The sequence below is a fragment of the Psammomys obesus genome, unplaced genomic scaffold, assembly GCF_907164565.1.
Source record: "Psammomys obesus unplaced genomic scaffold, mPsaObe1.curated_primary_1811, whole genome shotgun sequence".
NCBI classification, from domain to species: domain Eukaryota; kingdom Metazoa; phylum Chordata; class Mammalia; order Rodentia; family Muridae; genus Psammomys; species Psammomys obesus.
Window position 1 is genome coordinate 29,380,591 of NW_026596079.1, and position 20,230 is coordinate 29,400,820.

The following is a 20,230-nucleotide window of genomic DNA, read 5'->3' on the forward strand; positions in this document are numbered from 1 at the left end:
GAGTAGTATTCCATTGTGTAAAAAATACCACAATTTCTGTACCCATTCCTCCGTTGATGGACATCTGGATTGTTTCCAGGTTCTGGCTATTACAAATAAAGCTGCTATAAACATGGTTGAGCAAGTATCCCTTTTGTGTACTTGAGCAAACTTTGGGTATATACCTAGCAGTGGTATAGCTGGGTCTTGAGGAAGCACTATTCCTAATTGTCTTAGAAAGTGCCAGATAGATTTCCAGAGTGGTTGTACCAGTTTACATTCCCACCAGCAGTGGAGGAGGGTTCCCCTTTCTCCACAACCTCTCCAGCATGTGTTGTCCCTTGAGTTTTTCATTTTGGCCATTCTGATGGGTGTAAGGTGATATCTCAGGGTCGTTTTGATTTGCATTTCCCTGATGGCTAATGAGGATGAGCATTTCTTTAAGTGTTTCTCTGCCATTCGATATTCCTCTGTCGAGAATTCTCTGTTTAGCTCTGTTCCCCATTTTTTAATGGGATTACTTGGTTTGCTGCTTTTCAGCTTCTTTAGTTCTTTGTATATACTCAATATTAGTCCTCTGTCAGATAAGGGTTAGTGAAGATTCTTTCCCAATCTGTAGGCAGGCGTTTTGTTTTGATGACAGTGTCCTTTGCTTTACAGAAGCTGTTCAGTTTCATGAGGTCCCATTTATTGATTGTTGCTCTTAGAGCCTGTGCTGTTGGTGTTCTGTTCAGGAAGTTGTCTCCTGTGCCAATGAGTTCTAGGCTGTTCCCCACTTTTTCTTCTAACAGATTTAGAGTATCTGGTTTTATGTTGAGGTCTTTGATCCACTTGGATTTTAGTTTTGTGCAAGGTGATAAATAGAGATCTATTTTCATTTTTCTGCATGTGGACATCCAGTTGGACCAGCACCATTTGTTGAAGATGCTGTTTTTTTTCCATTGAATGGTTTTGGCTTCTTTGTCAAATATCGAGTATTCATAGGTTTATTTCTGGATCTTCTATGCGGTTCCATTGATCCTCCTTTCTGTTTTTATGCCAATACCATGCAGTTTTTATTACTATTGCTTTGTAGTACAACTTGAGATCGGGGATGGAGATACCTCCAGATGATCTGTTGTTGTACAGGATTGTTTTGGAGATTCTGGGTTTTTTTTTGTTTCTCCATATGAAGCTGAGAATCTTTTTTTCAAGGTCTGTAAAGAATTGAGTTGGTATTTCGATGGGAATTGCATTGAATCTGTAGATTGCTTTTGGCAGGACGGCCATTTTCACAATGTTAATCCTACCAATCCATGAGCATGGGAGATCTTTCCATCTTCTGAGATCTTCTTCAATTTCTTTCTTCAGAGACTTGAAGTTTTTCTCAAACAGGTCTTTCACTTGCTTGGTTAGTGTCACCCCAAGGTACTTTATGTGGTTAGTGGCTATTGTGAAGGGTGTTGTTTCCCTAATTTCTTTCTCGGCCCTTTTGTCTTTGGTATACAGGAGGGCTTCTGATTTTTTTGAGTTGATTTTGTATCCTGCCACTTTGCTGAAGGTGTACAAAATATAAATGACATATTTTGTTCTCCTTATATAATATTTAGTACACATTATCATATCAAATGAATCAAGGCAAGTCAGTGTTATGCACTGAGCATTAAACAAGCCATTATTTACCTGACTTGGATTCCCATATAGTCTTTCTGAATGCTAATACAAAGATAGATGATGACAAAAAAAGCTAAGAAAAACAGCAAGCACATTATACAGAGTTGCCAGTTTTAATTCTTATCAGTTGAAAATAAATTATTCAAAATGTACAGCTCATAAAAGTTGTTTTATTAAATTTTTATTTTTATATTAATTACAATTTATTTGCTTTGTATCCCAGCTGTTGCTCTCTCACTCATTCCCTCCCAATCCCCCCTCTCTCCCTCATCTCCTCCCTGCCTCTCTCTAAGTCCACTGATAGGGCAGGTCCTTCTTCCCTTCTATCTGACCCTAGCTTATCAGGTCTCATCAGGACTGGCAGCAATGTCTTCTTATGTAGCCTAGCTAGGCTGCTCCTGACACGGGTGTGTGGAGGTCAAAGAGCCAGCCACTGAGTTCATGTCAGAGATAGTCCCTTTCCCCTTACCAGAGAAGCCACTTGAATGCTGAGCTGCCATGGCAATATCTGAGCAGGGGTTTTAGGTTATATCCATGCATGGTCCTTGGTTGGAGATTCAATCTCAGAAAAGACCCCTGTAACCAGATATATTTGGTCTTTGTGGAGCTCCTGTCCTTTCCAGATCTTACTAACTCCCCTTTCTTTCATATGATTCTCTGTACTCTGCCCAAGATTTGGTTATGAGTCTCAGCATATGCTTTGATACACTGCTAGGTAGTGTCTTTCATAGGCCCTCTATGGTTGGTTCCTGTCCTGTTTCCTGTTTTTTCCTATTTCCAATGTCCATGCCATTTGTTGCTTGTGCTTTCTCAGACATTAAGAATAGTGCTTCCTCAAGATCCAGCTATACCACTTCTAGGCATATAATAAAAAATATGCTCAAGTATACACCAAGGACATTTATTCAACCATATTTATAGAAGCTTTATTCATAATAGCCAGAACCTGGAAACAACCCAGATGTCCCTCAATGGAGGAATGGATACAGAAATTGTGGTACATTTACACAATGGAATACTACTCAGCAATTAAAAACAAGGAAATCATGAAATTTGCAGCGAAATGATGGGATCTAGAAAAGTGAGGTATCTCAGAAGCAGAAAGACACACTCAGAATATACTCACTTATAAGTGGATACTAGACCTATAGGATAGGATAAGCATGCTAAAATATGTATACCTAAAGAAGCTAAACAAGAAGGAGGACCCAGGGTAAGATGAGCAATCATAAAAGGTTTTTATGATCTACTCTGAATTTCTTTTGGAAACCTGATAGTATCCCAAATAATTCTCCATCTTTGGGAGTTACAGATTTCAGGAAATTATTTTTCATTTTCTGTTTCTATAATATTGAATATGTATAATTATTCTAGCAATTTCCTGTGGAATTCCTAAAGCCCCAACAAATGGAGGCATACTTACAACAGACTACTTGGTTGGAACTCGAGTTACCTACTTTTGCAATGATGGATACAGGCTCTCATCTAAGGAACTCACTACAGCTACCTGCCAGTCAGATGGTACATGGAGTAATCATAACAAGACTCCTCGCTGTGTTGGTATGTACACTCATGAAAAAAGTCAGTAGTGTGAAATTAGTAAGTTATATGCCTAGAAATTTTATGTATTATTGACTTTAGTTAATAATCCATTTGTATTATCAAATACTAAGGACAGAAAATGGGCATTTTACTCATTTTTAAAAATTCCAAAATATGTACAGGTACAAATGTGATATTTTAAGTTTATGTAACCAAGTTTTATTTACATTCTAAAATGGTATTTGAAAATGAATTCCCTATACAGAGCTTTTAAAAAGCATATTTGTTTTAATAATATTCTATTTCAATAAATTAAGCTTTGATTTTTATAAGAGCAAGCAGTGATGCTAAGATCATACATAACTTTGAGTTTAGTTAGTATATTTCAGCTTACTTACATTTAGAATATTTTCCATTGTAGTTAGCATCATAGTCTACTAATGAATGCTTATAATTGAAAATTATTTTGATGAAAATGATTTAAGTAATGTCTCTTATTTCCTCTATTTCAATTACTTGTCCCATTTATTTCTAACAATTCAATCTCACTATTTCATTTGAAATGAGGGTTGTTCAATTATGTGTTCTCTTTGCAAGATGCCTAGCATTATTTTTCCATATCTTAAGCAACTTTTCAATAAACAAATGTAGATACCAGAGTCTTGTGCACAAAGGCCATTCTATTCAAACAAATTTCCTGAAAATTAGTTTTTCAGTAAACATTTTAATAATGAGGAATGAGAGGGAGTGAAGTGACAGGGATTCTAGGTGGAAAATCAATGTATATTTGTATCTGAATTGTGTAACAGCTCATTAATTCAAGAAACTTCCAGCAGTTTCTGGGGAAATAGGAGTAATTAATGATTCATGTAGAAAAAAAACAGAACAAGCGTCATTTTGTAGAGCACAAATGAAAATGAACTAAAGTGAAAGCCTCATAAAAGATCTAATACATTGTGTGTATGCTTAAATGCTGGGGTGGTACTTGCCTTCCCAGCATCTATATTCTTTGGTTTTATGCAGTTGTTACATGTCCAAGTATCAATTCCTTTACTTTGGAACATGGAAGATGGAGAATTGTGAATGGATCACATTATGAATACAAAACTAAGGTGGTTTTCAGCTGTGATCCTGGTTATCATGGACTTGGTCCTGCTTCTATTGAATGCCTTCCTAATGGTACCTGGAGTTGGAGAACTGAAAGACCATACTGCCAAAGTAAGTAGACAGGATGCTCAGCTCGCTTTAGAAGCTCTTTTCAGTTATTGCGTTTCTTGAATTAATTCTCTTTCAAAACATACCATTGGAAAAATGAGAATGTTTCTTTCTGCCCTTGTGAGTGTTCCTCTGAGAAGGGACATCCACATGTTACCCAGGGTATCCTCAAAGTCCTGGCTATCTAAGTAGCGAAACAAGGGAATTAACAAAATTATTCTCACTACACTTTAAAGTTTATTAATTATGTTTAGCAAATGCTATAAATAAAATAACTTATGAGATATGGATGAAAAAATTAGTGTAGCAACTAATTTATATATGTATATATATTCACAGTTTACTTAATACTCACCGGGCAGTGTTTTTAGTCATATATAATTATATATTTATATATTATACATATTTATATAATATATTTGTAAATATATATATATTTCATTCTTTTAAAAATTAAATTGAATGATGTACTAATAATTTCAAACGAGCCATGAAGACTGTCAATACAAAAATGTTTTTTAGCTTAGACAGTATAAAAACCCCTGTTTTCAATAACAATGCTGTATGATGTTTATTCCTCCTGATCCTCAAAGTTTTGAATAAAAACTATCACTCATTTGTAAAGTTGTTGACATGATTTAATTTGTGACCTATTTAAAAAAACCAGCTATGATCCAGACTCACACGAACATAAAAACAGTATTATATATAGAATTGAAAACTATCTATGTATTTGTTTACATCTTAAAAATGGCAAGGGTCTAATAAAAACAGCCTTACTAAATGAAGTATGATTATGTGACTTTTCTTCCAATTTTCTTTACTTATTTGTTATTTGTCCCACATTAACTTAAAATTCATCCTTTTATGCTAAATCGAAAAGTCACTGGTTAAATGCAAATATGATTTCTAATATTTTTAATACTGTAGTTAACAAGCTATATTTGATCTAGGAGATATAAAAGTATATGTGGATAACATTTTCTTATAAGTTTTTGCGTGATTTAAAGTTTGTTTTCTAAATCTCTGTGCTAGCATAGGAGATTTTGGGTGCCCAGTGGCCCATGATGATAAGGTTAAGAATACTGATAATAAGAGTAGAGTTTTAGATTTATAATAGCTTCTGCTTAATTCATCTTTACTCAATCTCAAAAGATAAAGGAAGATTTTGGCTATAAGCTATACTCTTTCCATCAAAAAGAATAAATATAAAAAAAGAATAAATATTAAATTTTATCATATCCTTTCTCTTTTCTCTAATACTCAAACTTGTTTCACAAGTGCCATTTCATATTTAAGAAAATCAAATCAATGATAACTCAAAATATAAGCAGTATGGTATTTTTAACAATTGAATTTTAACCATGTTTCATGTTTACTATTTTTTAATAGTCATCTCCTGTGGAGAATTACCAACACCTCCAAATGGAAATAAGATTGGAACTCAAACTTCCTATGGCTCCACAGCCATCTTCACTTGTGACTCTGGATTCATGCTTGTGGGCTCTGCTGTAAGGGAATGCCTTTCCTCTGGTCTGTGGAGTGGATCAGAAACCAGATGTTTAGGTATGGGTTATAACTCACTTTACCTTTCTTTTCAGCCAGCACACATAAGAGGAAAATGATCTTATTCCCTAACATGAGGTGGCAAATTTTAATTTATTTATGAAGAGTTAAAAATCTGAAGAGGCTGATTAGTAATCCATTGTATAAACAAATAAAGCTGCTACAAACTTAGATGAGCAAATGTCCTTTTTGGTTATATACCCAGGAGTGGTATAGCAGGATCTTGAGGTCACACTATTCCTGATTTTCTGAGAAAGCATCAGATTGATTCTAAAGTGGTTGTGCAAATTTACATTCTCACCAGAAACTGAGGAGGGTTTCTCCACATCCTCTTCAGCATGTATCATCCATTGAGTTTTTGATCTTAGCCATTCTGATGGGTGTGAGGTGGTATCTCAGGGTCATTTTGATTTGTATTTCCCTGGTGACTAAGGGTGTTGAGCATTTCTTTAAGTATTTCTCTGTCATTTGATATTCCTCTGTTGATAATTCTTTGTTTAGCTCTGTACCCCATTTTTAACTAGATTATTTGTTTTATTAGTGTTTAACTTCTTGAGTTCTTTACATATTATGGAAATTAGCCCTCTGTCAGAAATAGGATTGGTGAAGATCTTTCTTCAGTCTGTAGGCTTTCATTTTGTTCTGTTGACAGTGTCCTTTGCTTAACAGAAACTTTTAAGTTTCATGAGGTCCCATTTATTGGTTGTTGATCTGAGAACCTGAGCTGTTGGTGTTCTGTTCAGGAAGTTTAGCTCCTGTGCTAATGGGTTCACGGCTCTTCCCCACTTTTTCTTTTAACAGATTTAGTGTGTTAGGTTTTATGTTGAGGTGTTTGATACACTTGGGCTCTAATTTAATTGGGCAGGGTAATAAATATGGATCTATTTACATTTTCTATATGTAAACATCTGGTTAGACCAGCACTATTTGTTGAAGATGCTATCTTTTTTCCACTTTATGGTTTTGGCTTCTTTGTCAAAAATCAAGTATTCATAGGTGTGAGAATTTATTTCTGGATATTTGATTCAATTCCATTGATCCACAAGTGTTTTTCTATGCCAGTACCATGCACAATGTAATACTACTCAGCAATTAAAAACAAGGAAATCATGAAATTTACAGGCAAATGGATGTTACTAGAAAAAGATCATCCTGAGTAAGGTAATCCAGAAGCAGAAAAACACACATGGTATATACTCACTTATAAGTGAATATTAGGCAAATAATACAGGATTAAACATACTAAAATCTATAGTCTTTAAAAGGCTAAATAACAAAGAGTATCCAAGTGAAGAGGCTTAATCCTTATTCTGAAGGGCAAACAGGACAGACGTCTGAAGTAGAAGATAGGAAAGAAGACAGTAGCCTTCCACAGAGGGACTCTGAAGGACTCTACCCATCAGAGTATCGAAGCAGAGGCTGAGACTCATAGCCAAACTTTGGGCAGAGTGCAGGGAATCTTATTGAATCTTTTAGAAAGACCTGGATGGGACAGGAGCTCCACAAGGAGACCGAAAGAACCAAAAAATCTGAGCCTAGGGGTCCCTGCAGAGACAATGAATCAACTAATGACAGTGCATGGAGAGGATCAAGAACCCATGCTCAGATGTAGCCCAGGAGAAAATCAGTCTCATTGGGGGCTTCCTAGTAAGGGGAGCAGGGGCAGTCACTGGCATGAACTTGGTTGCTTGACCTTTGATCGCCTCCTCTTGGTGAGGAGGCCTAACCATGCCACACATAAAGAAGATCCAGACAGTCGTGATGAGACCTGATAGACTAGGGTCAGATAGTGAAGGAGGAGGACCTACTTTATAAGTGGAATAGGGGAGGGACATATGGAGTAAGAAGGAGAGAGAGTGGGACCAGTAGGAGATGAGGGAGGAGGCTAGAGCTAGGATACAAAGTGAATAAATTGTAATAAATAATAAATTTAAAAAATCTCAAGAGGCTTAATTCTAATCCTGCTCATGATAGAAAACAACGTTTGAATCACTCAGTTTCTCTCTGTATATATATATAAAACTTTATTTTTTTATTTTTTACAATTTATTTACTTTATATCCCAATTGTATCCCCCTCTTTCATCTCCATATCCTATCCTCCCTCCTTCTTGCCTTCTATCTCCCTCCCTTGGGATGGATTTTTCCTCCCCTTCTATCTGAGCCTAGTCTATCAAGTCTAGTCAGGACTTTCTCCCTGGGCTGTCAAGGATGCCCACCAGTGGGAAGTTATCAAAGAGCAGGCAACAGAGTTCAAGTCTGAGACAACTACTGCTTTCCTCACTAGGAAACCCACATGGAGACTGAGCTCCCTATGGGCTACATCTGAGCAGGGATTCTAGGTCCTCTCTAAGTATGGTCATTGGTTGATATATCAGTCTCTGCAGGAACCCTTGGGCCCAGATTTGTTGGTTTTGTAAATACAAAAGTAAAGGACTCTGAGATTCCATCTTACACCTGTCAGAATGGCTAAAATCAAAAACTCAAGTGACAACACATGCCAGAGAAGATGTGTTAGGGTTCCCCTAACCCTGCTCCATTGTTAGTGGGAGTTCAAACTTGTATAGCCAATCTGGAAATCAATCTGGTGCTTTCTCTCAAAATGGGAAAAGCAATCTCTCAAGACCCAGCTATACCACTCTTGGACATATACTGGAAGATGTTCACCATACACAGGCATTTGCTCAACTATGTTCATAGCAGTTTTATTTGTAATAGCCAGAATGTGGATACTACCTAGATGTCCCTCAATGGAAGAATGGATAGAGAAATTGTAGTACATTTACATAATGGAATACTACTCAGCTATTAAAAACAAGGAAATCATGAAACTGCAGGCAAGTAGCAAAGATCATCCTGACTGAGGTAACCCAGAACCAGAAAGATGCTCATGGTATATACTCACTTATAAGTGGATATTAGGATAATATAATAGTAGGAATATATAATATAAGCTAAACATGCTAAAATCTACAAACCTAAAGAAACTAAGTAACAAGGAGGATCCTAGGGAGAATGCTGAATTTTCATCATGATGGCAAAGAGGATAGATACCAGAAGCATTGGAAGACAGGGAACAGGATGGGGACCTACAGTAGAAGTCCCCGGAAAGATCCCAGCAGGGAATCGAAGCTGATGCAGTGACTCACAGCCAAACTTTGGGCAGAGCGCAGCAAGTCTTATGGAAGTGTGGAAGGATAGAAGAACCAGGAAAGGTCAGCTCAGATTTCTAAGGAGACTCTTATGTCATTAAGGAGATATATTATTTCTATGGTAAAAAAAAAAAAATGGTTGTAAGCAATTACTGGCAACATACAAGCTTGATTAACACTGGCTAGTTCATTCTAAGCTACGATCAGTTCTCCTTTCTAGGTATTGCTTAGGGTAAGGACTAAGGCTGAAAAGCAAATCTATATTTCAATCTTTTTCCACTTTTTTATTTATAAGATGCAACATATTTGAAACTACTCTAATAAAGCCACTAAAATTTTTTTTTTGGAGATGAATCTAGGCAATGGGATTTCTTTTCAACCTTAGAGCTTTCTTAAAATTTGTTCAGAAAAAACCCTAAACTACTATCGATTTCCTTCTATTATGAAAAGAATATTATGCTTACCCCTTGCCCCCACTTTTAAAACTTTAGTAACTTCCTTGATATTAAGAGAGTACTATGATTTGTTTGTTTTATTCATTACCCAAAATTATTTCATTTTATTACATAAAATATTTTTCAAAATTATTTATTTATTACAGTTTATTCACTTTGTATCCACACTGCAACCCCTCCCTCATCTCCTCCCAGTTCTACCCACCCTCCCTCTTCTTCTCCTATGCCCTTTTCCTAGTCCCCTGACAGGGGAGGACCTCCTCCCCTTCTATCTGAAATAATGTTTATTCATTTGTTGGATTTTTTTAATGTTTTAATTTTAACGCTGCTTCGGAATTTATACTCTTAAAAATGCTAAGGGATAGGAGCACCACAAGACCAACAAAGCCATCTAACCTGGGTCCAGGGTTGCTTGTGGAGACTGATGTACCTACCAAGGACCGTACAAAGACTGGACATAAGCTCTTGACAGATATGTAGCTAATGGGCAGCTTGGTCTTCATTTGGGTTCTCTAGTAAGGGGAGCAGGGACTGTCTCTGACATGGACTTTGTTGCCTGCTATTTCATCACTTCATCCTGGTGCGGCTGCCTCAACCAGCCACAGGTGAAGAGCTCAATCCTGATGAAACTTGAAGTGCTGGGGTGGATTGATTACTTTTCTGGATACAGTGATTTTATTTTCTACATTTCAGTGGTTTGTGTGGGCTTCATAACTGGGAGAACAATCAACAACAGATGCTCACATGTCCCTGTTCCATTATATAACTAGCCCTTGTCATATTTGTTTATCAGTTTTTAAAAAACTTGACAATATATTTCCTCAATGAAAGTTAAAGTGAAGCATGTAAATCAACATTAAACATCTTAGCATCTGTGTTATTAGCTAGAAATAAATATTTGTTTATGGTGCTTGCTTTCTTTTTCATTTTTTCCTTTTTCCTTTTAGATAAGGTCTCTCTCTGTAAATCCACCCACCTCTGCCTGCAGATTGATACTATTAAAGACATGTGCCCTCCTGTCCACATGTCCTTCTGCTTTTATTTTGTTAAAAAGAATATGTGTCATGAAACATATACATTATAGGAATTATATATGAATTTTCCAATGTCTATTTGCATCAATATAAAACAGAATTTTGCCAATGATTCAGTTTCTTTTCTTTTTTTAAATTATTTTTTTATTTTTTTTATATTAGTTACAGTTTATTAATTTTGTATCCCAGCTGTAGCCCCCTGCCTCATTTCCTCCCAACCCTACCCTCCCTTCCTCATCTCCTCCCATGTCCCTCTCCAAGTCCACTGGTAGGGAGGTCCTCATCCCCTTCCATCTGACCCTAGCTTATCAGGTCTCATTGGGACTGGCTGCAATGTCATCCTCTGTGGCTGGTAAGGCTGTTCCCCAAGCAGGGGGAGGTGATCAAAGAGCCAGCCACTGAGTTCATGTCAGAGACAGTCTTTGTTCCCATTACTAGGGAACCCATTTCTGAGCTGCCTTGGGCTACCTCTGTCCAGGGGTTCTAGGTTATCTCCATGCATGGTCCTTGGTTGGAGTATCAGTCTCAGAAAAGACCCCTGTGCCCAGATTATTTGGATCTATTTTTCTCCTTGTGGAGCTCCTGTCCCCTCCAGGTCTTTCTATCTCCCCTTCTTTCATAAGATTCCCTGCACTCTGCCCAAAGTTTGACTATGAGTGTCAGCATCTGCTTTGGTACTCTGCTTGGTAGAGTCTTTCAAAGGCCCTCTGTGGTAGGCTTCTGTCCTGTTCCCTGTTTTTTTTTTCCCTATTCTGATGAGCATAAGTTTTCAAATTTGTTAAAAACACACCTTGATTTGTCCCCTTTCTTTTTTGGTTATCATCTGCTTTCAGCTTAGGGATCTTGTCCTCAACTATTAATCAAAAATACTTTTTCCCAGGTTGTTTTCTAGGTTTCTAATTTGACATATTATGCCTGTGCTTTAAATTGCCATATTTATCATTAATTAAGATGGTTTATTTTACTCTTCTAGAATGATGATCTACAGTGTTCGTTTTAAAAATTTCATAAGAAAAATTGGTATCATTTTACTAAGTTTCCTAAATTTTAGTGTTAGTAAAATTCAGCTGGGACTGGCTTTGGAGCACTAGATCTAAATGGGAAGTTTGACATGTACTGGTATTAATCAGGTGATCTATGACCAGTACACATCTATTTGAGTAGTTTGTTTTCCTTAAAAGCCTTCAACAGCAACTTTATAATTTTAGCACAGAGCTCTTATGTGTTTATTGATAAATTCAGAATTTTTATACCTACTTGTGAAATAAATACTCTTTCAAATGTTGGATGGTAGTGAATAAAAGAGAGCCGTCAGTTAAAATATTTCTCTAGTATTTTTTCAAGTTTGCTAAATTCATTCATTAGTTTAAAATTTTTCTAAAATTACAGTTACATACATATATAATGTAATTTGACTGTACATCGTTCTGCTGTTTTGTTTCTCAATTCTTTGCCTCTTTTCTTTCATTGCTGTGTATTTTGTACATAATAGTTCTGTAAGGTGAATATAAAGCTTTTTTCTTTTCCATTTTAATTGTTAAAATACATTGTTATAAAGATTATAATATCCTTCTATGTTATAAATCCTGTAGACCTTGTACTGGTGCATCTTTATTATTCTTACAAATAATGGTTTCTACTTTTTCTGTAACTAAGTTTGGTTAGAATTGAAACAATGCTATTTAGAAGAATTTTCACTATGATTACATCACTAAGTAGTATTTATTTATTGTTTTCTTTTTTATTTCAGAAATTAACTTAAATATTTTTTTTCTAACAAATTTCAGCGGGTCACTGTGGAATTCCAGAACTCATTGTGAATGGGCAAGTCATTGGAGAAAATTATGGATACAGAGACACAGTTGTGTATCAGTGTAATCCGGGCTTTCGTTTGATTGGCTCTTCTGTGAGGATTTGTCAGCAGGATCACAACTGGTCTGGTCAGCTCCCATCCTGTGTGCGTAAGTAAGCATGGAAAAGAAATTAGGTCCTCTTGTACTCTGAAATAGTCAATCAATCATACTTTTTTCTAAATAAGATCATATATATATATAGATATATATATATAATATATATACATAGTTATATAGAGATAATCTATATATAACTATATAAAGATGACAATGTAAACTAAATGCATAGTCTTTTCATGTATACTGTTATTCAGTAGTCAGACATAGTCATCTAACACTATGAATGGGGAACATGTGAAAAACATTAATTGTTATTACTTCTATTTTCACGAGGACATAATTTAACTTCAGAACCTCACCATTTAAGGTAAATATTTATAAGTGAACACTTGCGTGTAGATGGCATATTCTCAACATGTTTTTAATATAAGGATTTCAAGTTGTTGACAACGCTGTGTAATAATGTCAACACTCTTGTGATGTGAGACTACAAAGCTTTTTCTAGTGCAAATTCTTCTGGTAAATGTGCGTCAGTAATTAGTATGCTATAGCCAGCTCATCAGATCATATCCTGGTGAAGTGTAATTAGTGGAGAAAACAATCAGACTTCATATGGAGTGCCATTGTACTGATGTCAGACTCACCGCTAATTATGTCAGCTAATTCAAGTAGCTTATCTTTCAGAACTCTGTTCTATGGACAGTTAAAAGGGTTACTATTTTTTCTGTATTCTCAGAAGTTATCATATTCTTAAATATATTGATATAATAAATATGAAGAATGAATGTTTTGATCATAGGCTGTGATAAGTGATTAAAATAGCTTAATCTATTAGGAAGTTTGTTATAGCTTCTATTTCCAATGTTTTTTAATACAAATACAATTTTTTGGCTACACATACTTATTTAAAATTTTAAGATATTTAAATTTATATTTCAAGGAAAATACTTGGCATTTTAACAAGTCTTTTGATGAATTTATGTAAAATTAATACATTAAAATATAATAAAGCTAGAAAGATGGTTTAGTGTTTAAGAGTGCTGGTTTCTTTTTTAGAGAACCAGCGTTTTGTTTCTCGTAAACACATGGTGGCCTCACAACCATCCGCAACCACCACATTCAGGATATCTGGCTCTGTAGCTTTTGTGAATACTATATGCATGCATTACACAGACATATGTAAAGGCAAAACACCCTACCATATAAAATAAAAAAAAATAATTAAAAGTAAAGTGGATTTTGAAATTATTTTTACTTTATTTTAATTCCTTAAATAGTTATATCTGTGCTTTAACGTTATAAGAAATCTGTTCCCATACATGCAGTATGAATTTGATCATGCTGCTGTCATTCCTTTATTTATTTTAATGATGAGAAAGCATAACAACTTCAAGACAGAGGAAGAAATGAAAGCCATTCTGGGTGTTGAACACTTGTGGAAAGGGTCTGAAGTACTCAGAATCAGGAAATAGAGAGCAGCATAGTGTGACTGGTCAGGAGTAGCTTTGTGGATGCAGAGACTGTGGGCTGAAACACCACGGATGGATATAAAAGTATTCTTCATGGCAATTGTTTCATGAGTACTAAACTGACGCTTGAATCTCTTAAGCTAGACTTGTGCCATTTATACTTGGTGTAACGCAACGTGTGTGTGTGTGTCTAAGGATGAAACTGAGAGCATTTTGTATAATAGGCAAGTGTTGTCACATAGGCAACACACTCTTTCTTTGCACAAAACTATTCTCTGTTATCATCTACGTCAGTTAGGGTAAAGGTTTAAGTCAGACTGCTTCTGTGAAGCAGACTATAAAGTAAAAAAAATTCTTTATTTTTCCCAATTCCTCATAACCACCTGTGTTTGGACAATTTTCTGTCCCACGTATTCTGTTTTTGTTTTGCTTTGTTTTGTTTTGTTTTGTTTTGTTTTGTTTTGTTTGCAAAGAAAACAATCTTCATCTCAGCTCCCTTTATAGCATTATAGCTGGTTTTTGGAGATGAACTTCTCTCCGCCAACCATATTTCCTTCTCTAGATTTCTTCTAGCTTTGAGTATTGCATATTTATTATCACTGCCACATAAAAAGTAAAGGTATAGCTTAATAAGGATCATTCTATTGATTTTTCTTATTATTATCAATTCTTAGGTGTTTATAAAGTGATATTGTGATTTATTTTATTCTTTATCTATATATCTTTTAATTTCTCCTAATATTTTTAATGTCTAATTACCTACATTAGGAGAAGACAGGGACAGGAAAGGCATCTTCCACAGAGGGCCTCTGAAAGACTATACCTGGCAGGTTATTGAAGCAGATGCTGAGATCCATAGCCAAACTTTGGGCAAAGTGCAGGGACTCTTATGGAAGAAGGGGCAGATAGAAAGACCTGGAGGGGACAGGAGCTCTACAAGGAGACCAACAGAGCAAAAAAATTCTGGCCCAAAGGGGCCTGAAGAGAGTGATGAATCAACAAAGGATCATGCATGGAGAGGTCCTAGACCTCCTTCTCAGATGTAGCCCATGGGCAGGTCAGTCTCCATGTGGGTTCTCCAGTAAGGGGAACAGGGACTGTCTCTGACATGGACTCAGTGGCCAGCTCTTTGATCAGCTCCCTAGGGAGGTGTCCTTACCAGGCCACAGAGAGAGGATACATACAATCCTGGTGAAACCTGATAGGCTAGGGTCAGATAGAAGGGGAGTAGAATCTCCCATATCAGTGGACTAGGGGAGGGACATAGGGGAGGATGAGGGAAGGAGGATTAGACCCAAGAAGAGATGAGGAAGAGACCTACAGTTGGGATACAAAGTGAATAAATTGTAATTAATAATAATAATAATGAAAAATAAATTAAAAAATATTTTAAAAATATTGTTTAATAGCTGGCAGTCCAGATATCAACATTTTTTAGAAGTGATATTATAGGATATAAATATGGTCATGGAAGTTTTAGAGAAATAATTCTTTAATCACTGACTAATATTTATGAATTATATCATTGTCACTTTCTAATTAAGTCAATAGAAATTTTATGAGAAGTGCCTTTGATTATTGAGGTTTTCAATAAGAAAGGGTATATTAGACAATCACCTTCTTAAGTACTTATACACAGACACACATACACACTAATACCACGGGTGGGTAACATAGGGAGAAGAGTATTTGGCGTGGGCCTGTCCTAGATTTTTTATTTTTCATCCAAATCCAAGCCTGACCAAGAAATGTTACAATTTTTCTGCTTGAATGATTAACTAGAAATGAATATAGGCCCTTGGGGGCAACTGTTTTATGTAATGATAATTTTAAACAAGAATAAGATGCAGTTAAATTTCCGAGTGACTAGGTTGATATTAACAATGCATTTTAAAAAACAATTGCTCCTGGGTCATATAGAAAGTACTAAAAGTAGCTGTGGTCTTTTCTGTGCCCAATTTTGAAGCATCGTTACTGGGCTGCTCTGACTAACCCAGCGAGCTGACATAGTAAAACGCTTTCTATAAACGAAGTGTTTGGGGAAATCCAGCACCTCATAGAATTAATTCAAGGACCAAGGCATAAAAGGGATCTAAATAATTCTACTGAGCATATAATTTTCAAGTAATTAAATAATATCCAGGAAGACTAATGCGATTGGCGGATGTCAGCAGTGTTTATTTCAAACATGACTGAAACTTTTAGGGCAGCAGCATGTGGTGTTCCCTGTTTTCCACATTAACTAGACCTATTAAGACTACAGCACCTTTCACTACCAATTTTAGTGATTTTTCTTTTAAATGATACCAAAACAACTATTTCAAAATTATATTGAAAAATGAGCATGTATACCTGAGCTTTTAAAATTAGTAATTAAAGTTAATCTTTGTCACTTGTTATTTGCTATAGACATCTAGAGACGGAAACTCCGATCATTACAGGTTTATTGTTTTTCATATTGGTATTATGTGAGGATATATAATAAGAGCAACAACTTCAAAAACTATATAGAACAAAGTAAGAACATGAAGCATTAAACATATAGCACATTATTGAAGCTGCCATAAATTACTGGCTGGAGAGATGATTTGTGGTTAAAAGTGCTTGTTGCACAACCCTGAAGTGCTGAGTTCTGGTCCTCATACCTATGTAACTATAACGATGCAGTCTCCCCTGAGTCTGTAGCCCCAGGTTTATGTAGGGACAGAGGATGGCTGGGTATAACAGGCTGCCAGCCTGGTCAAAATAGTTGAGCTCCAGATGCAGGGAATATGGTGCACACTGATAGAGGAAGGCAGCCAACACCCTTTTGTGGCCTCTGTGCACTCACCTGAGCACACATGTGCAAATACACCAAATGCACATCACACATACACACACACACACACACACACACACACACACTCACACACACAAATTAGAAAAGCAGTGTGTTAAAAGCACACCATCTTTTTTTAAAAAATTATTTCAGTAAAACAGAAAAATACATTAGTAATATATATTGGGAAAGCATTTCTAACAAGATAAAAAATCCACAAGTCACAAAAAGAATAAATAAATTATATTATAAATACTTTAAATTTTGAAACATTTTAAGTATTATCAAGAGCAACAATAATGAGAAAAATGTATATATTACTGGTATACATATAATGTATTTTGTTATTAAAATCTTTACTATATTAATTTAATTTTTTAAATTTGATATTAGTTTATTTACTTTGTATCCCATGGGTGTCCATCCCTCCCCTCCTCTCAGCTTCTCCTGTTCCCCTTTTCCTTCCCCCCACCCAGAAAAAGGGAGTCCCTCCTATTAAACTTTGCCAGCACATCAGGACTACACTATATCTTCATCCCCTGAAGCCAGGGCTCTTCCTGCCAGGCAGAAATTGATCCAAAAGCAGGCAATAGAGTCCATGTTAGAAACATCCCCCTTGCTCCACTGCTCCACTTGCAAAGCATCCCTAGAAATACAGGGATGTTTCAACATATGAAAATCCATTAAAGTAATCCACCATATAGACAAACTAAAAAACTAAATCCACATGATCATCTCATTAGATGCTGAAAAGGCATTTGACAAAATCTAACACCCTTTATGTTTAAAGTCTTGGAGAGATCAGGGATTCAAGACACATACCTAAACATGATAAATGCAATATACAGCAAATGAACAGCCAACATCAAGTTAAATGGAGAAAAACTTAAACCTTTCCTGCTAAAATCAGGGATAAGACAGGCTGCCCACTATCACCATATCTCTGTAATATAGGTCTTGAAGTCCTAGCTAGAGCAATAAGACAAGTAAAGGAGATCAAGATGATTGAAGTTGCAAGAGATGTCAAAGTATGACTATTTGCAGATGATACAATAGCATACATAATTGACCCTCAAGATTCTACCAGAGAAGTCCTATGCCCGATAAACAATTTCAGCAAATGTGTTTTTTCGAGTTAATTTTATACAAACAACAAAAGGGCTGAGAAAGAAATTAGTGAAATAACACCCTTCGCAATAGCCACAAATAATATAAACTATCTTGGTGTAACTCTAACCAAGCAAGTGAAAGACCTGTAGGACAAAAACTTCAAATCTTTTAAGAAAGAAGCTGAAGAAGATGGAAAGATTTACCATTCTTGTGGATCGGTAGGATTAACATAGTAAAAATGTCCATCCTGCCAAAAGCCATCTACAGATTCAATGCAATTCCTGTCAAAATTCCAGCAAATTCTTTACAGACAGAGAAAGAGCAGCCATTAACTTCATATGGAAAAATAAAAGACTCAGGATAGCAAAAAAAATTCTGTGCAATAAAAGAATTTCTGGTGGTGTCAGCATCCCTGATCTCAAGCTATACTACAGAGCAACAGTAAGAAAACCTACATGGCAGGGGCCTAGAAAGAGACAGGCTGATCAGTGGAACCTAACTGAAGAACCATAAATAAACCAACACTCCTACCCATGTTTAAAAATAGGCCAAAACTATACAATGGGAAAAAGAAAGCATCTTCAACAAATGGTGCTGGTCTAACTGGATGTCTGCATGTAGTAAAATGCAAATAGAGTAGAACTTATCACCTATGCACAAAACTCAAGTCTAAGTGGATGAAAAACCTTGACATAAAACCAGAGACTCAAAACCTATTGAAAGACAAAGTGGGGAAATGTGTGGAACTCATGGTACAGGAGACAACTTTCTGAACAGAATACCAACACACCAGCTCTAAGATCAACAACTAATAGATTGGATCTCATGAAACTGAGATGTTTCTGTAAGTCAAAGGATACTGTCAATAGAGCAAACTAGCAACTGACAGATTGAAAAAGGATCTTCATCGACCCTACATTAGACAGAGGGCTGATATCTATATATAAAAATAATTTAAATTTTTCAATTTATTTTTTATAATTTATTCACTTTACATCCCAATTGTAGCCCCCTCCATTGCCTCCTCTCAGTCCCACACTACCTCCCTCTACCCCTCTATCCCCCTGCCTTAGTCCTCAGAACGGGGAGCCCTCCTCCCCTACCATCTAACCCAGTCTATGAAGTCTCTTCCACACTGCCTGCATCCACCTTCTCTGTGGTTTATCAAGGCCACCCACCAGGGGGAATTGATCAAGGATGATCAAGGAAAGGGTAACAGAATCTACATCAGAGAGAGCACATGCTCCCCTTACTAGGGAACCCACATGGAGACTGAGCTGCCTATGGGCTATCTGTGTCCTCTCCATGCACTGCCCTTGGTTCATGCATCGGTCTACACAGGACCCCCTGGGACCAGATTTGTTGGCTCTGTTAGTCTTCTTGTGAAGATCCTGTGTCCTCTGGGTTCTTCTATCCTCCCATTCTTCCCTATGACTCTCTTAGCATCAGTTTAGATCCTTTCTGGGTGGAAAGGATCTAAAAGAATTTCATCCTGTTTCCTCTCTTCAGCTGTTTCAGGTATCTATTCTATTTGCTCTTCTGAATGAGAATTAAGCATACTCACTAGGGTTCTCCTTGTTATTTAGCTTTTTTAGGTCTGTGCATTGTAGCATGATTATCCTGTATTACATGCCTAAACGACAGCCTACATACTGGGAAAAGATTTTCACCAACCCCACATCTGACAAAGGGCTAATATCCAAAATCCATAAGGAACTCAAGAAATTAAACTCCAACAAACCAAATAATCCAATTAAAAATGGGATAACGAACAAAATATACTTCTCAACAGAGGAATATCTAATGGCTGAGAAACACTTTAAAGAAATACTCAACATCTTTAGTCATCACAGAAATGTAAATCAAAATGAATCTGAGACTTTATCTTACACCAGTCAGAATGGCTAAGACCAAAAACCCAAGTGACAGCACATGCTGGCAAGGATGTGGAGAAAGATGAACACTCCTTTAATGTTGGTGGGAGTGTAACTTATACAGTCACTTTGGAAAGCAATCTGGTGCTTTCTCAGACAATTAGGAATAGTGCTACTTCAGGACCCAGCTATACTATTCCTGGGCATATGCTCAAAAGATGCACCACCATACAATAAGGATATTTGCTCAATTATGTTCATAGCACATTTATTTGTAATAGCCAGAATCTGGAAATAACCTAGATGTCCCACAACTGAAGAATGGATACAGAAATTGTAGTACATTTATACAATGAATACTATTTAACTATTAAAAGCATACAATCTTGAATAGTGTTTCTTAATATATTATTTTACTAATTTTCTATATTTTTTATCAAAAAGCACTTTG

The 20,230-nt window shown here is 36.1% G+C and overlaps 1 protein-coding gene across 1 annotated transcript in view; it reads left to right on the forward strand.

Annotated features, from left to right (window-relative positions):
* Csmd3 (CUB and Sushi multiple domains 3) overlaps positions 1 to 20,230 on the forward strand; it is a gene marked incomplete at its 5' end in the record, with an annotated part of 1,006,505 nt that overhangs the window by 918,298 nt on the left and 67,977 nt on the right. Inside the window, 4 exons of the mRNA XM_055626685.1 lie at positions 3,007 to 3,192; positions 4,198 to 4,392; positions 5,782 to 5,955; positions 12,383 to 12,556. Of these exons, the coding sequence (XP_055482660.1) occupies positions 3,007 to 3,192; positions 4,198 to 4,392; positions 5,782 to 5,955; positions 12,383 to 12,556 (729 nt within the window). The remainder of the gene's footprint in view (positions 1 to 3,006; positions 3,193 to 4,197; positions 4,393 to 5,781; positions 5,956 to 12,382; positions 12,557 to 20,230) is intronic.